Here is a 27,049-nt window from a genome sequence, read left to right on the forward strand (position 1 = left end):
CTTCCTCCATGTGGCTACAACTGAGATTTCTATGTTAAGAGACCGTGGATGGGAAATAAATGTCACATTTTTAGGGTTAGCCTATAGGCCACTACCCAGATCTACCCAGAACTCTCCATAATCGAATCTAGGATAATCACAATTATGCATAACCTATACTTAGGCTCAGATCTTTCCCAAACATGCCAAACATGTGATAACATTTAGACAAACATATGGTAAGCATAGGGGTTACAAGTCATGAATGCATATCTATACATTATTTCCTTAGTTTCATCAAAGAATCATCAAGAAGGATTGTTTCCCTCTCAAGCTAGCTACAACAACACTAGTTAGCTTAAACATTCATATAACCATTCAATAACTTATTGAATCATGAGCATGATCCATAAGAAGAGAGAATAATTTTACCATGCTTAAGCTAACATTCGACCAAAATGAAACCATGACAGTCTAGTCATAAAATCAACACAATAAGCCATACATTTCCTCATTGATCTCAATATGAAATAACCCATAATAACATATGCAAATGCCAGCCAAGTTAGGGACTTCAACGTACCACCTGACCATAGATTGGGTTGAGCCAAATCTCTCTTTCATCCAATCACCCCCATGCCATATTACAAGCATGAATGTGGGATCACATGGGATAAACAAAAAAATAAACAACTAGGGCTTCCAGAGGTTAAGCCACCTCAACCCTCCACCACAGTGGTTCCACCTAAACCGGTCCAGAAATCACCAAAACCAAAACCAACTTGGATGCCTCCAATTCTTCACCATACCCAGAGGAATTTTGCTGTCTCCACCCATTCGTCAAGAGTTCCAGGAGAATTCCCATCTCCACACTCGACCCTTAGAAATTTTCCTGAGACCACCTCACAATGATCCGAAATCTACCAGCCATCCAAAGCTTAACCAAAATAGGGAACCCACTACACCATGGCTATCCAGGAAATGACAAGGCAAGGTTGAAACCACTATTAATCCAGGAAAATCCCATGTCAATGACAACAAGGTAACCAAATAACCAAATGCATGTACCATGCATTCAAATCTCAGCAATGAAATCCTATTACTTGTAATGTTCTCATGTTGTAGCTTCTCTTCCAACCTTATTCTTTATTTCCCATGAATTCCTTTGCTTGCCTTCTTGCTTCTGTCCAAGTTCTCTCTCTCTCCAAGTCTAAGTGAGAGTGCCTCAATGTTCAAGTGAATACTAGAATGCTCCAAGAGTAACCAATAAGTGATCAAGATTTTAACTAAGAGGAGTGACGAAGAGGCATAAATGTTCTTCCCCTCCTTTTGTTTCCTTTTCCTTTTATTTTTGCTTCAATTTCCCTTGCATGCATATTCCCGTCTCGTCGTCTTCCTTTTCTCCTATTGTCCTTTATTTCTTATGTTAAATTTCCATTTATTACCTTTTGTATTTGCCAATGACAATGCCAATTTCCATAGCCAATAATAAACCATAAGTGATGGCCACTATAATTTTTTCCCTGTCATTTCAGCTTGCAATACGTGTCACGTGACCTTGGTTTAATTATTTACATAGAAAATAAACCGAGAGTTGTTACACTTTTCTTCAATAGGATTGGGCTATGACAGTCTCATGGCCAACCTTACTATATAATCAAACATCTTTATCTCATGAGTGTAGATTTTGTCTTGAATAAGAATAAATAAAAATTAGTTGTTGAATTTGTTCCATACTGATTATATATGCAAATATACAATTAAAATAAACTCATGTTATATTAACAAAATTTTACTATTTTTTTACACTAATGTCATGTCAATTAGCTTGTTTGATCCCAACAGTAAGTATTACTTACCATTCATCAATATTTTTCAATTTTTTTTTAATTTACAATCGCTTTATGCATATTTGTGTTATGTTTCCTCAATCTCGTCGACGAGGAAAGGGGTGGGTGGGTGAATCAAGATTGAACCAAGAATTTTTTATTTTTATTATTAGATGCACCTTTCGAGATTAAGGTTGACTAGATTATTTGTCCTGAATTCCCATCCATCTTACACTCTTTGGTATCCAAATTTAGTGTGATCAATTTCATCCTCCATCCTTTCCCTAGTATTATGCTCATGCTCCACTTTCTGTCATACACAACCATGGCGTTACATGACCCATAATTGATGGGGTTAATGCTTTGTAGAGGTGTGGAGGAAGTTTTCATCGTGTGGAGTGTAGAGGTGCAGCCTGTAGAAACAATTACGAAAATTGAGCATTCTCAAATAACGACAAAACACGAATCCCACACAAAGAGGTAGGGACCATGCTACTATGCAACTATTACCCTTGTTTAACTTGTCTAATAAATCAATGCCACACAAATGACAAGCATTTTCTCTAATCCGTTGTTGTGTGTTATTGAGTCAACTAACCATATAACTTATTTTTATTATAATTTCATATTATATGAATGATATCATTGAATTTCTTTTTTTAATCAACATCAAAAAAATGTTTTAAATTTAGAATTAGATATTTTTTTAATTTATAATGATGTTCGAAGTTTATATATCTAAAATATAATTTTACGAAAAATATTGAAATTATATATATATATATATATATTCTCATTTGAATATTAAAATTTTAATATGTTGGCATGATTATTAATACTAATTAAAATAATAATTTGATTATTATAGTTATTAGAAAAGTATAAAGTTCTAATTTTACAAATTTTAGTATATTTAAAAAGAATACAAATAAAATTTAATAAATTAACAAAATAAAATTGTAAATTTTGGATAAATTAACCTAATAAAGTTGTAAATGTTGGAAATATGTTGATGTTGATATCAAAGGAAGTATTTTGTATATCCTTGTTGGAAATGTGTTGTCATTGATTATCAAAAAGAAGTATTTTCATTGATTTCTGCACAAGGAAGCTCAGGTGGATCTCATCCCAAGATCATGCAACAGAGGACCAAGCAAGAAACCACACTGAAAACTCTAAATTTCGAATGAAAGGGGCAAACTCCAAATTTGTCAAGCCCTGCAGGCACATCGTTGGCTAGTCAATATCATCGGTCCACAATCTACATCAGGTGGAAAGTAACACAACTTTTTATGATGTACAATCCAACATATGGATCTCACGGTTCATGATCGTAACATCAGATGAAAGATAGTCCCATTGAGTGAAAAATTACTACTTGGTTAATGAGGAGAAAATGCTTGATGGATCCAATGATTGGTGCTACATGAGATTGACGGTTGTGGTGCACATCATGTGATGAAAAACAAATCCTTTTATTGTTGAATATTGTGTTTTCAAAGTGAGGGGGATCTCGATCAGAAGGTCAAGTAGGAATTTCATGGGCAAGCACAAAGGAGAAGATAAGAGTGCAAAGGAGCTTCAACAAACCTTAAGAAATAGAGAGTTATCGGTCAACAAATGTCATCTTTTGAATTTCAATTGGCTTTCTCATCATGGAATCCTGATATCTAATTGGGTTGGCACTTGGTCACAACCCCCAGCCACGAAGCGCTAAGCTAAAGCGCTCTCATAATGTATACCGAGAACTAGGTGGTTCTCTAAAGTATTATCATGAAAAGGGTGGTGCCAATGTTTGAAACAAAATTGGTTAACCACTAATTCTTGCTAAAAATATGATTAGGTTATAATTAGAAAACATCGGATGGGTGTATCAAGGTTAAGAATACTGAGCACCAGATGCTCTATTGGTTGAGTGTTTCAGTATGATGTAAGCATAGATCCAATATGACACAACAATGGTGGGTCCCATGCCGACTACTGGGCACTAGATGTTATGTTGTATAAACGATAGGCTGGTATCCAGTATGAATGACATCGCAGAGATGATGTGGGGTGCCAGGTGATGCCATGTGTGAGTCTATGTGACATGTAAAATTATGAAGAGGATATATGGCAGTCAATTTTTTATCGATTTCGATGGCCAATTGAAATATTGGAAGGTGACAGGTGTCAGCACTCAGACAAGAGGCAGGGATGGACTAGTCGCAGTAGATGACATGGAAAGTGAAGTGGTAGGTACATGTCAACACTCAGACAAGTGGTAGACACTGATTAGTCACAACAAATTACATAGCAAGTGAAGTTGTAGGTGACTTGGCAAATGACGTCACAAGATGGGCCCCATACGAGGGTACTAGGATGCATAGCAAGTGTGAGTTTATGGTATGTGGGTTTTCCAATATGTAAGTGCTGGGTCATAGCATGAGGTCACGAGGTACTATGTTTCAACACCCAAGGGTTACGAGCCCTCGACATAGCTCCGATATAGGGAAATCTCCTGATATAATAGAGCTCATGGTCATGTACGTCGACGTATCAGGCATATGTGAAAGGTGTGAGTGCCATAGGATTGGATGGAAGGGTGCTATCGATGAAATGCAACAAAATAATCTTGTTACCATTATAAATATTAATGGCACCATTAAAGAGTTGTACGTGTGTGCACGTAAGTAGTGGAAAATTAGTGTGTGAGATCTAGGCCAATCAAGAGAGAGTGTGGTGTTCTATGTGCGAGAGGAGTTGATTAAGAGAGGGAAGAGCTTATAAATGCATGGGTAAGATATGCATCAAATAACACAGAGTTGTAGAATATTTTTAAGAGCGTGCAAGTAACTTGAGTGGTAAGAAGAGTTGTGTGACCTAATCAATCCAATCCACAATACCATTGATAAATATAAATACCATGGGTCGATACCCAAGGTAAAGATTGGACTTATGGAAGAGGCCATAATATATAAATGCATGGATCAAATATTGAAAGGTTTGTCCGAAGTGTGCATATGTGAAGGTGAGTGACTACTTAGGGAGAATTGTTAGAAATCGGTGAGACTAAGAGAGTGGTAGTAGACAAGTGAGGGAGGCAAGTAAATTTGAGTAGAGAAGGCCTGATATTAGAGTATTGTAATAGAGATAATTATGAAGAGGCAAAGACAAAAATAGATCAATGTAGACCCTAGTTGCAATACAATGTTAAGCTGAGTTACATCAAAAGATGAGAGTTAAAGAGAGATTAGATCAGAAGTGAAATGTGTAGATCTGAAGCATATTGAGAGTAATTGAAGGAGCTAATTGGATCAACAAAGATTCATATTCAAAATATAAAACAATGAGGAGATTGTTGTCTCCTTCAAGTTGGTTCCTATAGCTGGGTGCCTGTAAATCAGGGGATGAGTGTCTCCTTTTGGTGAGTGATAGTAAATTGATGTAATAATAAGTTGGTGCCTATATTCATTTATAAAGAAAAAGATGTTCCTTCACTTTCTCTTATATGTGTTTCACGTAAAACTCTAAGTCTCCTAATCTATTTATGTCCATTTTCATTTATGGTGTTTTTGTATATTTGAATACAACTTATTAGAAATAGCTTAAATATTTCAAAATTTCTTAAAATCAATTTAATAATTATTCACATCCCTTTGTTTTAGATAATAAAGTCTAATATATTATAGAATACAATTTTGAATTTCAATTTATTTGAAATAAAATAAAATATATAATATTATCTGAATATATTTTGATTTAAAATATTTTTTTATATATTTTAATAAATAAAATTATTATTTTCAATTTTTTTTTTTTACAAATTCACAGTAAAATTTTAACCATTTTGCCTACGGGGCTTTGGATTGACAGTGAATGGGTGCACTGTTAAGGCACTCCTTGCGATAGGTCACGCGCTGACCTACCAAAAAAAAAATTAACCATTTTAAATATTCATATTCTTAATATTCTCATATTTTTTAAAGTAGATAAATATAGCTTTAAAATTATAATTTTAAAACACATTAGATAAAGTAAAATATTTATATATATAATTTTTCAATTGTCGTTAACATGTTACTAAGTGGACGCTACATTCACGGGTAATAATCCACCAAGATAAATATTCAAATTCTTAATATTCTCATATTTTTTAAAGTAGATAAATATAGATTTAAAATTATAATTTTAAAACACATTAAATAAAGTAAAATATTTATATATATAATTTTTCAATTGTGGTTAACATGTTACTAAGTGGACGCTACATACACGGGTAATAATCTAGGGAGATCCACTCGAAGGGATTTTTAATGGGTTTATGTGGTCGGACCTAACCACACCTAGGAGATTTGACCCAGTGACCTCCCAATTGACAAGACACTTAGCAATGAAAACTCAACCAAGCAAAATACTTAGCAATGAGAACTCAACCAATTCAAGCATCTTTTAAAACTAATAAAATATTTATATTATTTTAGTAAATAGATTATAAAAAAATTAATAATAATATTAATACAAATGTGTGAAAAAAAAAAAAAAATTGTCCAAAATTTATTTTTGAAAAAAACATAAAAGCTTTAATCATATGATAGATAATCCTTATCACCATAAATCTAACTCAATAATGGATTCCCACATTTCTCTTATTATTAAAAACATAAAAACTTTAATCATATGATAGATAATCCTTATCACCATAAATCTAACTCAATAATGGATTCCCACATTTCTCTTATTATTGGTTTAATAAGCCAAATGGAGCGTTTAAAATTTTAAGGTACAAAACAATACACGTCTCGAAATAAAAATATCTCAAACACGCATTTTAAAGTTTACTATTAATACTTGTAAAAAGCGATTTTTTTTAATGTTTAAATAAAAAGTCAACTGAGGATTTATTTTTTAAATAAAAAGTATTTAAAATATTATGAAAAAATAAGAAATTGAAAAACTTTAATCATCTATGATGATAAATAATCTTTATTACAATAAATCTGTTGAATAATGGATTCTCATATTTTTTTACTGTGTTTTTTTTTGAAAATTTTTTGGTTTATTTTCGCTTAGTAATTTTTTTAATGTTTAAATAAAAAGTCAACTGCTATTATGCTATTAATATTAATGAAGATTTATTAAAAAAAAAATATTTAAAATATTATGAAAAAATAAGAAGTTGAAAATTTTTAATTATATATGATGATAAATAATCTTTATTACAATAAATAAATTTGAGTGACTAATGGATTTTCATATTTTTTTTATTGAGTGTTTTTTTGGGTAAGTTTTTTGGTTTTTTTTTTACTTAATTTGTCTAGAATTAAGAAGGGATTCATTGAAATCACAAATTTGATAGTAACAATCGAAGTTCTTTATACAATCAAAAAACCAATTTAAACAACACAAATCAAAATTTAACCACAAATATTTTTACATAATTCAATTTTGAAATCCCATAAAACTATAAAAAAAAAAAAAATAATCATTTAAAGAATACTCATTCCCTTTATTATTATTAGTTTAAAAAGCCAAATGGTGTGTTTAAAATTTTAAGGAACATAACCAGACATGTCTCGAAATAAAAATATATCAAACACACATTTAAGGTCAAACTCCCATTAATGCTGCTAGAAAGTTTAAATAAAAGGTATACTGCCATTAATAAGGTCAAACTCCCATTAATGCTGCTAGAAAGTTAATTTTTAAATAAAGGGTTTAAATAAAAGGTATACTGCCATTAATACTTTTGAAAAGTTTATTTTTAAGTAAAAGGTATTTAAATTATCATGAAAAGTGTGAAATTGTCACAGCCGGGAAGGGTTAAAAGTTATGCAAGTAGCTGAATTAAGTTTAATTTTAAATGTAGCGATGCAACCTCGATTGGTGGGAGAGTGTGAGACTCCATAAGGACCATCCCACTATCTCAATAATTTGACCAGTTACAAATGACAATTAGTCAAGAAAAAAATCATATCCTCGGAAGTCAAGAAATTGTAGAGCAGATTTTGATTGGAAAACGTATAACATCATCATATTACTTCTAATTTGAGAGCTCACAAAACTTTCCCATCATATAAAATTGTTTGACAAATGTCCCGAGGCATTTGTTTGACATTACCAGTGCCAACTTCAAGCGCCGGACACGAAAACCATTATGACCAGGAAGGGCTGTCACCTATTCTTATAACACCATTATGACCGGGAAAGATTTTCCGAAGCAGGGAGCATAGGAACGAAATTATGAAAAGTTTATAATTTTATTTTATCAGATATTATGAGATTTTTAGTGATTGTAATTTTGTTTTGGTTGTTGGTGTTAAAAAGGTAATTAATTAAGTGTTTCATCACCTGACAAGATTTCAAAATATTCTCTAAATTTACTATCAACATAAATAAATTCATCAAAGTGAACCTACTGCATAACCAAAACTCTAAATTATCCATCTATGAATCCAATGATTTCATGAACTTGACCTATGAGACTTTGCTATAAACCCTACAATATATTATTTTTTCTGGTCTAGAAATGGTAATATAACGTGTGAGCTTTGTTTGATACTGCAATGCTTTCTCTGGAAATAATACATACAGAGCACAGCAAGTAGCAGTGCTGATTATTAATTTCAATACCATAAATAGTAACTAAGAATGAACAGGAACTGACTGAAGTAACCGCTATCTACAAGGGGTTTGTCCTTCAAAGCCTCAAGACTTTTCCAGGGCCGAAGCAATTCTCATTCTCAGGAGAAAATTCTAATCACCTAGGAATCAAGAAGTAATCCAAGCTAAGCCATCGCAGGTTATTTGGCATACACAGAATCCCCATGTGAGAAACTAATCATGGTAATGAGGAAAAACCCTCGTTTTTTCGAGCATATAACCACTGTAATGCACCATCCATATTCCTTGCAAGATTCGTTCCGAATTGATCAAAGTTCTGCAGCGGCTTTATGACAAATAAATTTATGCAATTTTTTCGTGGTCATTGAGGTAGAAATTAATAAACCCTAGCTTTCATCTATCCTCGGCTCCAGGAAGAATCCCCTTGCTCAATGGGAATATTTCTAGCATCATCTGGACTCTGTGGAACGACCATCTTGCCCTTGCTTAAGAGTCTATTCAATTGACGGAAACGAATGCCTGGGGATTTGAGCGATTGCCCACTTGGAGAAAATGTCTGCTGATCATCGCCGGAGAATATCCTGGGAGAAGGAAAACCGTCCATTCTTCGCGGTATGTCGATGATGATTTTGTCGAGAGTTTTACCAGAACTGGATGTTGACCCTTTGTCGAGGAAGGCGGCGTTTGGCACAGAGGAAACCCTCTTTTGGGTTGACCAGATAAGCATGTCGGTGGGAAATTCCGGCGCCTCGTCGTTCCGGCCTGAAGGGCAGAGGTCGATGTTGGATTCCATGGAGGTCGATGCGTTGGTCTCTGAAACGAGGGGCATCTGCTGGCTCGTTTCGGAAACGCTCCCCGACGCGGCCGCCTCGTCGGCTACTCGGATCACGACGGAATCGGCGGGTATGTCGGGCTGGGCGCTGGCTCGACACAGAGGGCAAGTCGAGTGCGAATGGAACCACATGTCGATGCAGGCGATGTGAAAACTGTGGTGGCATTTGGGGAGCAATCTCCCCTCCTCGTTCTCTTCGAATTCGCACAAACAGACGGCGCATTCGAGCCCTTCTTTGTGATTCTCCGCCTGATACACGAACGTGGGGATCGCTTCTATGGCTGACTTGGCGAGGCCGATTCTCTGGAGCCTTGGGGGGTCCTGGTCACTGATAAAAGCCAGACGATGGCGTCGGAAAGAGCCCCTGCGTCCCCAGAAGCAGCGCGCGTAGATATGCAGAACCACAATGAAGAAAATCACAGTGAACAGAACCACGAAAGCTGCCACCATCAATTTGCTGCTGATTGCAACGGCTTTCGAATCGTCGTAACCCAAATCATTCCCGTTGAAACGATTACCATTAGAATTCATGGCCGGATGCAAACTGGAAACTCAAAATCGTTCTGCGAGATTGCTGCTAATCTGTAATGGTCGAGCGGACTCAGAGGCTGGTTTATGCAAACGATTGTGAATTCGATTGGAAGAGTTGAATTCCACGAAGGCGCGGAGGGAGCAGGGAAGGATTCAGAGGCTGCCTTATGCAAACGATTGTGAATTCGATTGGAAGAGTTGAATTCCACGAAGGCCGGGAGGAAACAGGGAAGGATTCCACGAAGGCGGCTGCGAGCATGACAGCCTGACCGCCAGGTTTGTTCGGTCAAATGGTCGGCTGAGCTCATCTTCCTCGAGCCCCTACTTCGCCGCCCACGTGACCCTACTCACCGTGGAGCTCTGATGTTCCAAGAGGTTTCCAACTTTCAATGACATTTTAACTTTTCCCAGTGCCCGTGCGGCAATATTTTAATTTTTTCGAGTACTAATTGTAACGAGCTCTTTGATTAGACGTCCCTGCAACTATTATCGAACACGTCTTGCAATTGATCCAGTCTCCCCAGATTTATCCCGTCGTATGAGACCTGTGGAAGCTCGTCACTGGACTTCGTTCCAGCAACAAAAGCGATTTCCGTGTTGACGTTGAATGCTACGCACGGAAAATGAAATGCATGCGAACAAGCCGCCGTGAAGTAAGGCAGCAAACATACACTTTTTGGTTGAATTTTGAATTTTCTCACTAAGTTTATGGGTTTTTATCGAGGTTTAAAGTTTTCAGTTTTCTGTGTGTACATGGTTTAATTTAATGGGTTTATAATTTTGCTCAGAAAATAATGGAAATTTTGTGAAGATTTCGAAAAATTTTACTGAAATTTTAGGAATCCTGGTTACAATGGTTAAGTTTCAGGATTGTGTGCCCTAGGGGTTCTTGGTACTCAATCTATTTCTACCATAAAAAAATTCAAACACTCTCAAGATTAGATTTCTTGAATCTTTTCACCAGATCTGCTTAGACGAAATTGTGGCTTAGTAAACAAGTCCTTGATTGAGAAAGTGGAGATTTTTTTTGGAGATTTTTTTGGGTAAAAGTTAAGTTTATGGCTTTTTTTAAAATTTAAATATTTTCAGTTTTATGTTTGGAATTTAGCCATAAATTTTGAGTTAAATTTTAAATTTACTAACTTTTAAATTTATGAATTTCAAAAATTTGATATATTTTTTTTATTATTTATAAATTAATTTAATAAAAACTAAAATTCACATAAATATCAATAAATACTAAATTCTATACTAATAATTTAAACTTTATACTAATAATATTTACATCTATCTCACACAAGTACAAACACAATGGTCTATATAAAAGTTAAACATGTTTAAATAATTTATGAACTTTAAACCTAACCAACTTAATTCTTTTACAAATCTAATAAGATTTTTAGTACTGCAACAGGAAGAAAAGAACACACGAGTACAGACAAAATGGTCCTTACATCTTTATAAATTTAAAAGTTAAACGTGTTTAAATAATGAAACATAGCTTATTTAATTCTTTTACCAATCAAATAAGAGTTTAGAACTGGAACCGGAAGAAAGAAATGTTAGAATATATATATATATATATATATAAAACGTGTTATACATATAATAAACATATTTTAAAAAAACCTCTGCATTGCTAAAATTTAAAATTTAAAAATTCTTAAAGAAGCAAGGCAACAAATATATTATTTTTGGTTGAATTTTAAATTTTGTCCGGATTAAATTTATGAGTTTGGTTAACATTTAAGTATTTTTAGTTCTATATTGTGTTTTATTAACATTTGAGTATTTTCAATTCTATGTTGGGAATTTTTCAGGGTTAAAAAGTTTAAGGGTTTTTAATAAGGAATTTAGACTTCTGTGATCCATAACATTGTCTGGATAATCTTCGGCAAAATCACATAATCAATCTTTTGTCGACGCGTTTCGAACCAACCAGTGTGGTTCATCGTCAGGACAAGTTGAAGAACTGATCTAGCTCAGCTTGATTAAATAGAGTGTGCAGAGACTCCAACGGCTATATTGCAACGACTAATTTTGACATGAGGATCAAAGTCAAACCCTTGATTTTTATTAATAGAAGCATATAATTAATTATTATTAGTTAATTGAGGGATAAATCTATTATTTAAATATAATAACCTATATTTAATATTATCCCCAAATTATTTAAATATAATTAAATAGTATTAAATTACTATTATTCTTAGAATTTAGTTACAATAGGTAAGTGTGTATTAATTTAATAATAATTGTATTAAATCAAAGGGTCCAAAGGTAAACTAGAAATATTGGTCAATAATAAATATGGTAAACTAAATATAAAGGTCATTAATAAATTAAATCTTCAAATAACCTATATTTATTATTATTTAGATATAATAAATAGTATTAAATTACTATTATTCTTATCATATAGTTACAATAGGTAACTTTGTAATAATTATTAAAATTCAGGGTCCAAAGGTGAACTAGTCCTCCTCTAAATTAAATCATTTTTATTAATTAAAATAAGTTCATACAATAATTATGTATATTAAATAATCTATATTTACTTAATAATTTATAATAGTATTCCAGTTAAGTAAATACCATAATTAAAGTACATGTTTATCTAACATAGTAATTTCTATTATTAAGATTTAAGTATTTCTATTTTTATTTTGGGAATTTTTTTGGGGTCTTTAGTTGAATTTTCAATTTCTCAACTTTATGATTTTATTAAAATTTGAGTATTTTTAACTTTATCTATGCAATTTGGAATTTCCTAAAGAATGTTTAGATTGAATTTTGAATTTTTTAACTTTAAATTTATGGGTTTTATTAAAATTTAAGTATTTCTAATTTTATTTTGAACATATCTCTAAATTTTTTTATATTTTAAATTAATTTTATAGAAATTAAACCCCACATAAATATCATTGAATACTAAACATCACACAAATATAAATTAAATGATCTATACATCTATCCCACACAATACAAACCAAATAATCTATTATCTTAAATAACTTTAAAAGTTAAATTCATTGAAATAATTTTTAAACTTTAAAATAATTTATGTTTATTTAATTATTTTACACATTGAATAAGATTTTCCCAACTTAAACAAAACAAAAAGAGAGATGTTATTCAAATCAAGATCATGCAATTTAACACTACATAATTTTAAAAGTTAAATTTATTTAAATAATCTATCAACTGTAAAGTAAATTTATTTAAATAATCTATCAACTTTAAAGTAATTTATTTTTAGTTAAATTTATTTAAATAATCTATCAACTTCAAAGTAATTTATTTTTATTTAATTATTTTAAACACTGAATAAGAAAAAAGTTTGTATATCTATACTTTTCAGTGAGAAAGAAATTTGAGTATAAAAACAGTTTAATTATCAGATTTATTCATTGTTTTGGATGACATAATAAATATGTATTTTTTGAATAAAAAATAATTATATTTTAATAAAAATATGAGGAAAAAAATTGGTATATCTGAAGCTTTTTAGTGAGTAAAAAAATTTGAGTATAAAAATAGTTTAATTATCAGATTTTTTTATTATTTTTGTTAAAATTTGATATTATAACTTTTGATAAAATAATGAATTTAAATTATTTAAAATATGATTTTGAACCTATAATTGAACACTAAATTCTTATAAATTACATAACTGAAACTTAAACAAATTTAACTGAAACTTATACCAAATTCAATCCAACTTAACCTTAACCGGGGAAAAATTAAAAAACTCTAACAATCAGCCTACTGTCTGTATATATCGGAGGATTCCAAAGCTAAGATTGACTAAACACAGGAAGGACGAAGAAAAAGGCAAATATTTAAACGCAAATCTGCTTACCCAAAAAAAACAAGCGAGATGCCACATAGGAGCAGTTAATATTTTTCACGATTGTACTACAAAGATCTATTAAGATACAAGTTAAACTATAATGCTAGTGAAACAGGTATTGATTATATATACTTTGAAATTCATTGTGCCCTACATGATAAAATTAAAAAAGCAACAAGGGCATTTTAATTGTTCCGTTGATGTGCTTGTCACAGTGTAGTTTAATTACATATATATTTATTATTAATTTTCTATTTTGGCTTGTTAGAGATTACAGTCGAGGTGGTCTATGATTGCGACTAGCGAACCGGGTTGGAATTTGATGTTCTAGGTAACATTTTGTGTTTTTCTTTAAATATCATATGAATTTTTTTTGGGTTTTAACCCTGCTTCAAACGAGTAAAAATTATGAAACATGAAGAAAAAAGCATTTGAAACCAGTTAAAGCATTTAAGTTAACCTTCATAAATTTTGGTGGCTGGTTTGCATGCAGAGGAGGCAGAGCTGGTTATTGGTGTGGAGCTGGATATAGGTCTTTACTGCTTTTAGAAGTCCTTAAGGCTGAAACAGAAACACAACAGCTTATTGTTTATCTCTCTGTTACAAACGGCGACGGTGGTGGTGGTGGTGGAATAAAAAGAAGATAAAAAAATTGTGAAAATAAAATTTGTAAATAATTTTTATATCACCACCTTGTATAAACCCTAAAGTAAAAGATATGAAAACCAAATTTAATCTTCCAATTTTCACTTGATAGGCAGAGTAATTTTGAAAATCCATGCCTGCTTCGATACTAAATAATTTATGCAGGGTATGAAATACAATGTTTTCATTTGTTATTGGTCATTTGATAACAAAACCTGCAATGAGTTAAAGATAACAGTGAGCTGCCATGCTAGGAACAATGTGTTGTGGCACCGTTCCATGACAACAGGTATGTTTGCACGATCCTTCCTTGGTTACTAGTTCATAGCAGGCTATTGGAATTGCTTGGATTGTAATGGAGCTTACTTCATATACGTTAAGAGAAATGAGGAGGCCCATAGTAAGCCTCAATGAAATAATTTGTAAAGAATAAAACTTAATTATTTTTATTGAGTTAGGGTTTTACTATTTAATTCATACGTTACAAGAAATGAGGTACATAGTAAGCCTCAACTTAATAATTTTTCTGAAGAATAAAGCCTAATTGTTTTTGTTTTGCCTGTGGATGTTTTCCTATGTGCTATTGTGAATAATTTTTTGTGCTATGTTCTATATGAATGCATTGGTTTACAGCCAGAGTTGCATTAGGAAGTCACATTTTGTAGAAAGCCTGAGAGCGTTGTAAAGAAGCCAGGCAAAGGAAAGGTCGTCGATGAGTAAGAAGATGACAAGACGGAGGTGTTCTGTTTTCTATGCGGGAGGAAAGTTGCTTGTTTCCAGAACGAAGAGAGAGGAGTGAGGCGGAGTAATAGCCATTGTTTCGAGTTTGCAGAAGAAGTTTGGTGGCGGCCGCGACTTTTGCAGAGAGGAATCGGGCCACAATTTTAAAGACGCGAGTTTGTGTTGTTTTTTTTCAAAGAAATTGAGTTGTAACCTCGATGAAAGAAAACCCTAGCCACTTTCCGCGGAAGGGAGCCGTGAATTTGGTGTGTGAAGGAACGTCGTGTAGAAGCAATCAAAACACCGAGACGGTCGCATAGTGAAATAAGTCGAGTTCTACTAAGGAGTCGGGTAATTTTTTAAAACCTAGAGCAATTTAGTTTACAGTTCAAGTATAAACCCTAAAGATTTATCTAGAACACGAACAACGAATTTTTTGTACTAGAAAACCCTAGTAAAACCCTCAAGCAAAGGTGTTTTGTACAATTTATTAGAAAATTTTCAATTAGGGTTTCAATTCTTTTATTTTTTTTCAAAAAAAACCAATTTTATATTGAAACTAGCCGCAAACAAAGCTTTTGTTGCGGTTTGTTTTGAAATAAGGGCAGGGTTTATGAAACCAGCAACGGAATTTTAATAGGGTTTGAGAATTATTTGAAAAACATTGACCTTTTGAAAAACTAGATTTTCTAGACAATTTTTTTTGTTAATAAAAAAAGTGGATTGAATATATGGTTAAAATTTTCCTGCGGAAAGAGTCTATGTAAAGAATCAAGGAAAATGCAAAATGTGAAGTTGTAAAATTGAATGGAAAAGCAACTTTGAAGTGTGGAAGTTAAAAACTCATACAATATTACAATATGGGTTACATAAGGTGTTAAGTGGTAGGAGTAAGAATCTTGTTACAATGACCAATGATGAATGTGAGGACTTGGATGTTAAATCCATGAGTATAATTCAATTGTGCCTTGTTAATGATGTTTTATTTAACATCCTGAGAGAAGTTACAACAATTGGCTTGTGGACCAAGTTAGAAGGTCTATACATGATCAAATCTTTGATGAACACAATCTAGTTAAAGAGGTAGTTATACAGCTTGAAAATCAAATAAGGTACACAAGTTGTAGGTCATTTAAATATGTTTAATACTCGTATTGTCGAGTTAAACAATACAGATGTTAAACTTAATAGTGAAGAAAAGACACTTTCATTGTTGTGTTCATTGTTTGAATCTTGGGACCATTTTGTAACCCTCACATTTTAGCTTCAACACAATAGAAGCCCTTGAATTTGATGTTGTTGTTGGAGCTCTGTTATCTGGAGAAGTGAGAAGGAAATATAGTGTTGAAACATCAATGCGAGCAATAATGGTGGCTAGAGGTCACTCTAGAGAAAGAGGAGACAAATCAAGAGGTTCTTCTAAGTAAAAGCCAAAAGGAAAAAAGAGAAAACCAAGATGTTAGTTTGCAACAAATTAGACCATCCCAAGAAACATTATTTGAAAATACAAGAGTCCAAGGAGAATTCGAAAAGGGAGGAAAATCTAGCTCAATCAAGTTCTAGTATGATTGATGAATTGTTTTCAATTTATGATGTTCCTAAATATTATGAAGGTTGGCTATTATATTTTGTCGCATCTCATCATATGTGTTTACATAAGGATTGTTTTCAACTTATGAAGTTGTTGATGGTGGATCTATCCTTATGGGTAACAATATTTCCTATAAAATTGTTGGTGTTGGGAGTGTCAGAATCAAAATGTTTGAGGGTATTGTGTGAACATTAATATATGTATGACATGAACCTAAGTTGAAGAAAAATATGATTTCCTTGGGAGTATTTGATTATAGTGATTATATGTTCACAGGACAAGGTGGAATATTGAACATGTCCAAGGGCACTTTAGTGGTCATGAAGGCTATGAAGATATAGAACATTTACAAGCTCATGGGAAGTCCTCAGATTATCGAAGCAACCGTGGCATTGGAGGAAGAACTTGAGTTGACTTGTTTATGGCATTAGTGAATGGGTCATACAAGCGCGAAGGGACTTTAGGTACTAGTTGACCGCAAGTTACTTCCAAATTTGAAATCTATGAATTTAAATTTCTGCAAAAATTGTATATTTAGGAAATTGTGTAGACATAAATTTAAAGTAGGAAGTCATAGCAAAAAAAATATTCTTAACTACATTCATTCTAATGTATGGGGACCATCGCCTACTGTTTCTTTTAGAAGATCATCGCATTTTTTTCATTTGTAGATGATTTTTCTAGAAAGGTATGGGTCTATGTATTAAAAAGAAAAGCTAATGTGTTTAAAACTATTAAACAATTTAGAACTATGGTAGAGAAGAGATTGGAAGGACAATCAAATTTCTAAGAAATGATAACAGACGTGAGTTTACTTCTTTAGAATTTGAAGAATAGTGCAAGGAGGCTGGGATCATAAGACATAGAGCCACAATTAATACTTCTTAGAAAAATAATGTGGTAGAATGCATGAACAAGACCCTTCTAGAAAGAGAAAGGAGCATGATAAGCAATATTGGTTTACAAAAGGAGTCGGAGAAGAAGAAATTAGTATTTCTTGTTCTCTCATGAATTTATCATTATTTGTTGCAATAAACTGAAAAATTCCTAAAGAGGTATGGATAGTTCATCCATGTGATTATTCAAATTTAAAGATTTTTGGTTGTGATGTGTATGCTCTTATTCCTAAGATTCAACATTCTAAATTAAACCCTAAATTGAAGAAATAAATCTTTGTTAGTTATGATGATGTTGCTAAGGGATATAGGTTGTGGGATCCTACTGTCTGGAAAATCGTGATTAGTAGAGATGTGATATTTGATGAATATTCTCTTACTAAATCAGATCATGCATAAGATGTTGTGAAATAGGAATAGGTACCAAATCAACAAATTCAGTTTGCGATAGAACCGTAAACAAACACATGGAAGGAAGAAGAATCTTCTGGAGCTAAACAAGTTGTAGATTGTGAATTCACTCAAGAAAGTGTTGAAGTTCCAAAACCTACACCGAGAAGATCTACATGGAAGATAAAAACTTTGAAAATGTATATCAAATTTGTTTCAACTACTGCTTTGATTACTAACGTGGAAGAACCTTCTTATTATCAAGAAGGAGCAAGCGATATCAATAATGGAAAATCGAAAGCAACGATGAAAGTGGAAATGGATTACTCAGATAAAAATAATACATAGGATCTAGTAGAGATTATGAAAGATAGGAAGGTTGTTGAATGCAAATGGGTATTCAAAATAAAAATAGGCATTGATGGTAATATTGAAAGGTATAAGGAAAGACTAGTTGCAAAAGGTTACTCATAGATGGAAGGCATTGATTTCCATTAAAAAATTTCACCACTTGTTAAACTTGTTTCTTTTTGCATTGTGTTAGCATTAGTTTCTTTATAGGACTTGGAGTTAGAACAATTAGATATTAATTTTTTTTCCTACATGGAGATTTGGATGAGGAGATTTATATGGAACAACTACAAGGTTTTGTGCAACATTGAAATGGAAAATTAGTTTGCAAGCTGAAGAAATCATTGTATGGCTTGAAGCAATTACCTAGGTAATTGTACAAGAAGTTTAATGCCTTCGTGATGAGCCATGACTATACTAGAAGTGTGTATCATCATTGTGTATACTTTAAAAGTTTTAATGACACATTTATTATACTAGTGTTGTATGTTGTTGATATGCACATTGCAATTAAAAGCATGGAAGAGACCAACAAGTTGAAGGCTTAGATGGCTAGGATATTTGGTATGAAGGATCTAGGAGTCGCAAAATAAATCTTAGGCATTGAAATACACAAAGATGGGAAAAATGGTAAGCTCAAGTTTCACCAACAAAAGTATGTAGAGAAAATACTTGAGAAGTTCATGATGAGTAATGTGAAATTGGTTAATATCGCTTTTGGTTCTCATTTTAAGCTTTCTTTCAGCATATGTCCTAGTAATGAAGAAGAAATTGAGTATTTGCCTCGTGTAACATATGATAGTGTAGTAGGAAGTATGATGTATATGATGGTTTCTACTAGACCTGATATTTTACATGTTGTGAGTGTTGTTAGTATGTTAATGGAAAATCCAAGAAAAGAGCATTGTGTTGCAGTGAAATGGGTGGTTCGGTATTTTAGAGGCACCATTGATTATTGTATCACCTTTAATGGTTGTAAAGATTATGTATGTGGATACATTGACTCAGAGTTTGTAGGTGATTTGGAAAAAAGGACGTCCACTTCAGGTAATGTATTAATTCTTGCAAGGAGATCCATCAGTTAGATGTTGAAGCTTCAAGAAACAATTTCTTTATCGATCACAACAACAAAGTATATTGATATTTCACATGATTGTGTTGCACATAGTGTTGTCATTGATGACAACATGTGTCATTTGTTGAGAAATGTAAATAGTTTTAGTCTTCATAATTGTTGTACTAATTTCAATATGTATCTTATGTAAAAAACAAGAAAAGAAGAAAGAAAATTATTATTATTAAGGCATGGGTTTCATGTGCATTATTGATGGTATTCTAGGTAAAAGCACGTTCTTCGTGATTCTATGGTTTGTTAGGTCTTAGGATTTGTTGTCATGATTCAAAATAGACAACATCATGTTTATAAGACCCTTTCAGGAAATTTGTATTTTTGAAAAGAAGTATCTTTTAGTCTAGAAATTCATAGAATCTCCAAGAGTACAAGTTGTCATTGGGATCCTCTAGTTAGCCTAAAGGAGGGAATTTGACCCCTTAAGAAGGTTATATAAAGAGCAGTTCGAATTCATTTAGACACGCACACACACAAGTTTGATCATCAAGAAAGAGTTTGATCTGTAGCTGAGAAGGAGTAAAAAAGGAGAGTGAAGGTATTGAAGAAGATGGGAGGCTGAAATATCTTGTCCTTGGGCTCTAACTCTCTCACACATGAAAAATTGTAGGGTTTTTGGGTTGTAGAAATAGACAAAAATTGTAGGTTTGAGTTGCAGGAGTGCAGAGTACAGAATCTGTAGCTAGAAGGGGGAAAACCCATTGTCTTGGCCTTGTTGACCTTGGGAGAGTTGTCTTTCTCTAAGTAGGTCTCAAGAGAAGGTTGTAATATGGTTTCTAAGAAGCTATAAGGATGAAAAAGTTGGGTCGAAGTTGCAGGTCGAATAACAATGTTGTAGCTGGCAAATCGAAGTTGCAAGGTGTAGTAGTGAACTTGAGGAAGGGACGACTTGGTACTGGGAGAATGACTTTGTCTACAGATTGGGTCATGGTATAACATTTTATGCATATTCTAAGAAGAGAAGATTTTCTGGATTTTCACCATGGAGGGGTTTTCCCCTAGATGAGAGTCTACATCTGTGTCGACTTTTGTTGTTGTTGTTTCTTGATATTGTTTGATGAAAAATATAACTAAAAGAACATAAAGAAGATAAATATTTTGAAGAAAGAATCAAGGTTAAAGAAAATAAGTTTAGTAAGCTGCAACTTTATCATTTTCTAACATGGTATCAAAGCTAAGGTGAGTAAGGAAGGAAGCCAAAAGGACACTAGAAAGAATTGTTGTTCAAAGGATAAGAAGCTCTCAAGGCCTAAAAGTAGAAGATTGTCTCTTGAAGGGATATGGTTAAAGACTTGTTGATAGAATACCTATTAATCTAGGGTTTCTACATTGAAGAAGATCTACACTACATTAATCTTGCAAGGAGGGTGTTTATGTCACAAAGGAGAAGTCTACTTGGAAGGCATCAACCTTGGAGGTTTTTCTAGGGAACATCCTTTAAGGAAATATCCTCAAGGATATTGAGGACATCAAGAAATTTGGAGATATTTGATATTTATGATTGGGAATTACTGAGAGGCGGCGGGGGGAGGGGGTGAATAATTAATTCAATTTCTTTATTTTTGTTCAACTTAATCTTCTTCTTATGCACTTAATTGTTTATGTTTGTGCTAAATTATTATTGAATTCCTTTTGTAGGTGTCAAGGAGAGAAGTCTCCAGATTTATTTATGAAGAATTAAAAACATTCACACAACATGTTGTTGGGTGCAGGAATTGCAGTTAAGAAAAATCCTTTCAACACTTAATTTGTCAACTTAGAGTTTCATACACTTTGAGGCATAGCACAGGAAATGCCAAGAAATGATATGAACTTTCTCTAATTGTATTCCTACTTCTTTGATTATAAATTGCAGAATTGAAAGGATACATCACATGCCAATGAATACCAAGAAATCTCTCGTTCTGAATGAAAAGAATGTGCTTTGCAGAAATTCAAATAAAGGAAACTCTCAATTCATCATGAACAATCTGAATCGATAAAATAACTATTTGAGATTCTCTTTAGTATGGTTGTATGACAGGAGAATGATCCAACTAATCAGGATGCCTACCTTCCTTAAGATCCTCCTTCCTATACCAAGTTGTCATTCTTGTACCGCAACAAGGTTCACATACTGGAACGTTGTTCCTATACTAGAGTGAAGCTTCTATACTGGAAGTATGTATATTGGGTCCTTACTGAAGAACTTGACCTACATAAAAGAATTTTGAGACATTGTGCTAGCGTACTCTGTTCCTGTACTCAGAGTGTCGATTCTTGTACTAGGAAACCAGAGTTCCTGTACTTGGTTTCCAAATTGGTTGCAAGAAATAAAAGTTTGTTAACTAAGGAAAACAAATACAAGATGAAAACAAAACTGTAAAGTGAACTTATATAAGCAAAATGAACCATTAACTAATCTCATGCTTGGAAATGAAAAGTGATTTCACATCCAAAGGAAATTTCTCTTGAAATAAGAAACAATTTTACTTGGAAAATACTTTGACTCAAACATCAACAAGCTCTCTCGTGAGATGACTGTATATTGAATATAATAGATCTGCAACCTTATACAAATAATCATTTTAACTTAGGGAATCCTTATGATAAATTCAATATTAAGTCCAACAATGAGTGCAGGTACAAACCCAAATAACGTAATAATGTTTTAGTGAAAGCTTATGGACATTAATCAAATCTAAATCTGAACTTGAATATTGGAATATGCTTCACTAAAAAGCCAAACACTATTTGAAAAGAATAATAGACCTGCAAAAATAAGAACGATTGACTGCAATGAATAAAGGAAACTTTCAATCTTGTTGAAACAAAAACACACTAGTGCAGGAAGCTAGATGTACATTTTCTTTGTAAAGAAAAAGGCAGCACATATTTGTAGGAGAGAATGTAAGGAAATAAAAGTGAATGCAAATGAACCACACACACACCTGGATCTAGATCACATAGCTTGTAAGAAATTAAATTTCATTAGTTATAGAAAGAATATAAACATGATTTGCTTCACTAACCTTGGATAAAAAATAAATCTAACACACCTTTAACAAAGGGAGAACGAGTTGGGTTGGCTGGGTCCTAGCCAACCATCTCGTTTCCGTGTAATGAAATGGAAACTTCAAGTGCTCAATTGGATCGTCACAATGATATCGAAACAAAGAACTTCAGAACTGGCATGTTCCTTTGTTTTAAGTTTCAAAAAGAGAAAATACACATCGTGGATTCCCGATCTAGCCCATAAATGGTGATACTCAGATATTATAAATAGAATCAAAAGTTTAATACAACATCGCTCTCTAACATCTACAGAGAAATCCTATTAAATACAAAATTTGGCTCTTGGCCACAAAATAAACATAACAATATGACATATTAAGCCTTTCGGTTGTTTGCAAAATGTCTAAACAGGGGTTTTGTAGCCGAAGTCCAGCCTTCATATCTCGCCTTCTTCTCTAAACGCCGAGCGCAGCAAGGAAACTAATCCCTTAGTATGATCCGCGTGGTCTACAAAGTTGTCTCTTCCCTAAGCGATGAGTCAAACAAATAATTGACATCTACCTCGAAAGTGCATTAACGCTAACCAGTACAAGCATGATTCCTGCACCAACCCAATCTTTCAAATAGATTAACACTTTGGTTTCATATAATTACTTAGGAAAGGTATATATATTAGTTGCAAAGACATTTTAAGATATGAAACTTGTAAATTAATGATTAAGTACATATATAACCTTTGAATATGAAAAACATAAGAGGAGTGTAGGAATGTGTGCAACTGGGAAAAAGTATAGGAATAGATAGGCCTTTAGGGTTAAAACAGGGGCTAAGGTGGTATGTTTGGGATATAATAGAGACCAAAAATTAGGACAATTATAGCCACCAACATCCTTCCATCCCTATCCTATTGCGTGACCTCACACAACCTCACCCTTACCTCTACAAAAAATCACATGGAGACCTTCCTTCAGTCCTGTATTTGTATGCTAATTCTTGTCTTCAACATCCTCTGCTTCTTAGTTCGAGCCTTATTGATACGTTTGACAAATTTCCTGAGTCGACCATAGCATTTCGAAGCTTAAAACTTCCCCTCTTTCTTATCATTCTCGTTCTTGTACTTCACATTCCAATTCAACATTCTTCTTCTGTAGTACTACGCCTTGTTCTTTTACAACCTAATTTAAAATTTTGAGTCTATAAATACATTGATTCAACTCCTCGATCTGAATATTCAAATTGAAAGTGGAATTCTCCTTAACGAATTCCGCCTGTGTTAGAATCTTCTCAACAATTGAATCGAAGCAAGTGTTGTTGTCGTTAAGACCAATATCATCATGTATATCAGTATCTGGCATTTCAACATCACAGGTTGTCTCATCACCATTCATTTCATCATCACATTGTGTTTCATCATTCTGCACTTTTTCATCACATTGTATCTCATCTCCTTATTCTTCAGCATTACATTGCACTTCATTACCCTGATCCTTTATTTGACCCTTATTTGCACTGACATCTAGTGTGTTAGATGTCTTCCTCTTCTTTATCTTTCCAGATAATACTGACATAGGATTAACATATTCCTCTTTGAGCTATCCTGCACTAAACACTGTGGGAACCACAACATCTGCAAGGAGTGAGAGATTGTTCTTGTTCGACGAACTAGGTTGGAAGTCATCTATATTTATTAGAAAGGTTGATTGAGTATGGCCTCCTCTTGAGGAGGAAAACCTCTTCTTGACAGAACTTCTAGCTATTCTCTTCAAAGGGAGAGGGGTTTTGGTTACGGGTGCTTGTTACTCTTCCTGCGATGGTTCCATAGGCAGGGTCTTTTTCTTCCTACTAGTTTGCAGGGTGAGGGTTTTATCTGTCTGTTCATATTATTCCTTCCTACTCTTACCCTTCATCCTGGGTGACTCCACTATATTTCCTCTTTGTAATTCCTTCAAAAACCCTTCCCAGGTCACATTTTTACTCTCTAGTTCCTTCTTAACCAGAATTGAGATCAACCTGTAATAATATAGCTTGAACCCAACCTAACTCTTTGGACTTTTTTGAACACCCTTCAATTTTTTTTCCAAAATTTTAAGCAAGAAGTAAGGAAAATTAATCAACTTACCCAACTCAAAGTGTAACAGCAAGTGGATGTGATATATGAAGGCTAGGGAATATCGTGCTTTAGAGGTGAGAAAATTTTTCAACATGTACAGTAGGTGTCTCCATTTCTCGATCATAGCAGTTTGTTGCAACCCTTGTTTCCATTCCACGTTCTATTTTTTATTGAGTACAAATCTACGTCAAGCCCCTTTTTCGAGCTCCCCTTTCTTCAGCCACTGTTTCCCTATGGATGCCAGCACTGTAGCCTACAAAGTAGTCCGCTTTGTCACTTCAAACTCTAAAGAACACACCTTGGCTCTGCATCCATCAAAGGTTCAGGAAAATTATAACGCCATGGCCAAATCAAAACCATAAAAATTAAGCAAGAACAGAAGGAATCCTGCTTCCTTCATTATGGATAGATTGTTCTTGTACTCCGCCGTTTGCTCTACTTCCTTCACAGACCATGGTTCAAATCGGACATACACCATTGCTTGTTCGAATTCACTCAACTACTTAGAATTTGGGAGAGTTAATTAGCAGGGGTTTCAAGACTGAGAAATTCGAAATTGTTGAATGAACAAAACACTGTTATATTGATTTTTTTGTTTAACGGCCACACTCCTGAAAATCTCAGTTCTTGGGAAAGGATATGATACAACTTGATCTAATCGTGCATGCAGTAATAATGATTGGTAGTGAGAGATGGTAATGGAGGAAGTTATGTGAGAAAATGTGAGGTGGTATATATGAGCGGTCATCATTTAATTATCAACAGGATTTTCAAAAATGAACATTGGATTCTGGGAGATTTTTGCACACATCCTTTGATCAACTCATGATTTCATACAAGGCACACATGTTAACTTACATAAAGATAGGTTTTCATAATTAAATTTCCATGTACTTAAAAAAATCTTTCCTAATCAGTAACGATGAACAAAATATAATCATCTACGAAAGAAAATCATTGCATGACAACATCATAAAGTAGTGTAGTCAGTTGTGCTTGAGCGCGATTTTTGTACCAAACATAAATATAAATCCCCTTTTTATCCTTGGCCTAAAATTTGGCTTCAAGCATGCATTCCTACACTGGACATTCCTATACCATAACATACATTATTGCACTAAGGAATTGTTGGTTCCTTCACTCTAACATACATTCCTGCACTGAAGACTACTATTGTTCCTGCACTAGGAACATGTTCTTGTGCTTGGGGCACACAGCAGTGCATGTTCCTGCACCTGAGATTTGTTGTTCTTGCACTGGAACATACATTCATGTACCAAGGGACATCACTGTTCCCGCATTAATTGATGTTGCAGAATATTTGAAAAAGGTTTCTAAACAAATAAAAATAAAATGTGTGGCCTAAATTTTGAAATATTTGCAAAATTTCCAAACGATGTTTTATTTGCCAGTTTCTTGGTAATGATACATGCCTTTCGATCTAATCCATAATTTTTTATCAGATCCTGTAATACAATCCATGAGGGATAAAAGAAGCGGGAAAGGAGTAAATTTCAGAATGGGAAGGAAATTGAATCAGGCGTTCAAGTGTGAAACCACCAAGAGGGCGTATGGAAAAAGGGAAAATAATTTGAGGGGAAAAGAGGGAAAAACCAAATTGGTAGGGGAAATTTCTTGAGAAAAAAGGGAAGGTTCATTTCCATAGGACGAAGAAGAAAAAATAGAAGGGAATTTATGAAAAGGAAATGAAAGAAGGGCAGGATTTCACCTCAAAAATCTACCTGAATAGTGTTGAACCAAAAATAATTGCATCGGGAATTGAGTGTTTCTTGCATAAAAAATTTTGTGTCAGTCGTCCCGAACTTGGATAAGTGTTTGGTTCCTGCACTTAAAAACCTGCTTCTACTTGGTGACAATTAGCACATATAAAGATTAAGCGACATTCCCATGTTATTATAATTTTGATATTCTTGCTAGCATGCTGGTTTTTAGGATGATCCTTCTATGACCATGTTAGCAAACTGATTTTAAAAATCGTAGGAAAATATTTTTTTCTAGTTTTATTTTTAGTTTTGGTCATTATTTTCTTTTTATTATTTTTTTATATTTTTGAAAAGAGAGAATCATATATGTAATAGGTTGGCATAGCCACCTACCATATCTAGCTCAGATTGCTACTGCACTTGCTGCATGAAGTCCTCCTTTGTGAGGGGTTGAAAATATACCTTGACTCTATGCCCGTTCACAAGCAATACTCAATCTTGCCCATCAATAGTTTTGATCTCTACAACCCTATTCTTGGAAATTCTGACTACTTCATAAGGTGCCATCGAGCGTGTATTGAATTTTCCTTTGAAATGTTTAAATCTAGAGTCATATATGAGTACCCAATCACCTAATTTGAACTGCTTCTTCCTATAGACTTGTCATGCCACTTTTTGCGTTGTTGTTGTACTAACACATTTTGTTGAACAACATCTCTTCGAAATTCATCTAACTCATTTAACTATAATAGACACTACTGTTTTGCTTCTGAGAGATCTAATCCCAACTGAACTGTTATTCGAAAGGTTTTTATCTAGAACTCTATCGGAAAAAGAACTTGTTTCGCATATACCAGATGATATAGTGTATC

General features: G+C 33.4%; 1 protein-coding gene across 1 annotated transcript; it reads right to left on the reverse strand.

The window, feature by feature from the left end:
• Positions 1-8,291: 8,291 nt before the first annotated feature.
• Positions 8,292-10,110, reverse strand: LOC149175071 (RING-H2 finger protein ATL3-like). The gene has a single exon (XM_089422754.1). The coding sequence runs from the start codon at positions 9,772-9,774 to the stop codon at positions 8,809-8,811; it is 966 nt and encodes a 321-aa protein (XP_089278880.1). The 5' UTR covers positions 9,775-10,110; the 3' UTR covers positions 8,292-8,808.
• Between the last annotated feature and the right edge of the window lie 16,939 nt (positions 10,111-27,049).

This window comes from Pinus tabuliformis, chromosome 4_1 (genome assembly GCF_031772625.1).
Source record: "Pinus tabuliformis cultivar Carrire ecotype Pingquan chromosome 4_1, CPIR1, whole genome shotgun sequence".
Classification (NCBI taxonomy): Eukaryota; Viridiplantae; Streptophyta; class Pinopsida; order Pinales; family Pinaceae; genus Pinus; species Pinus tabuliformis.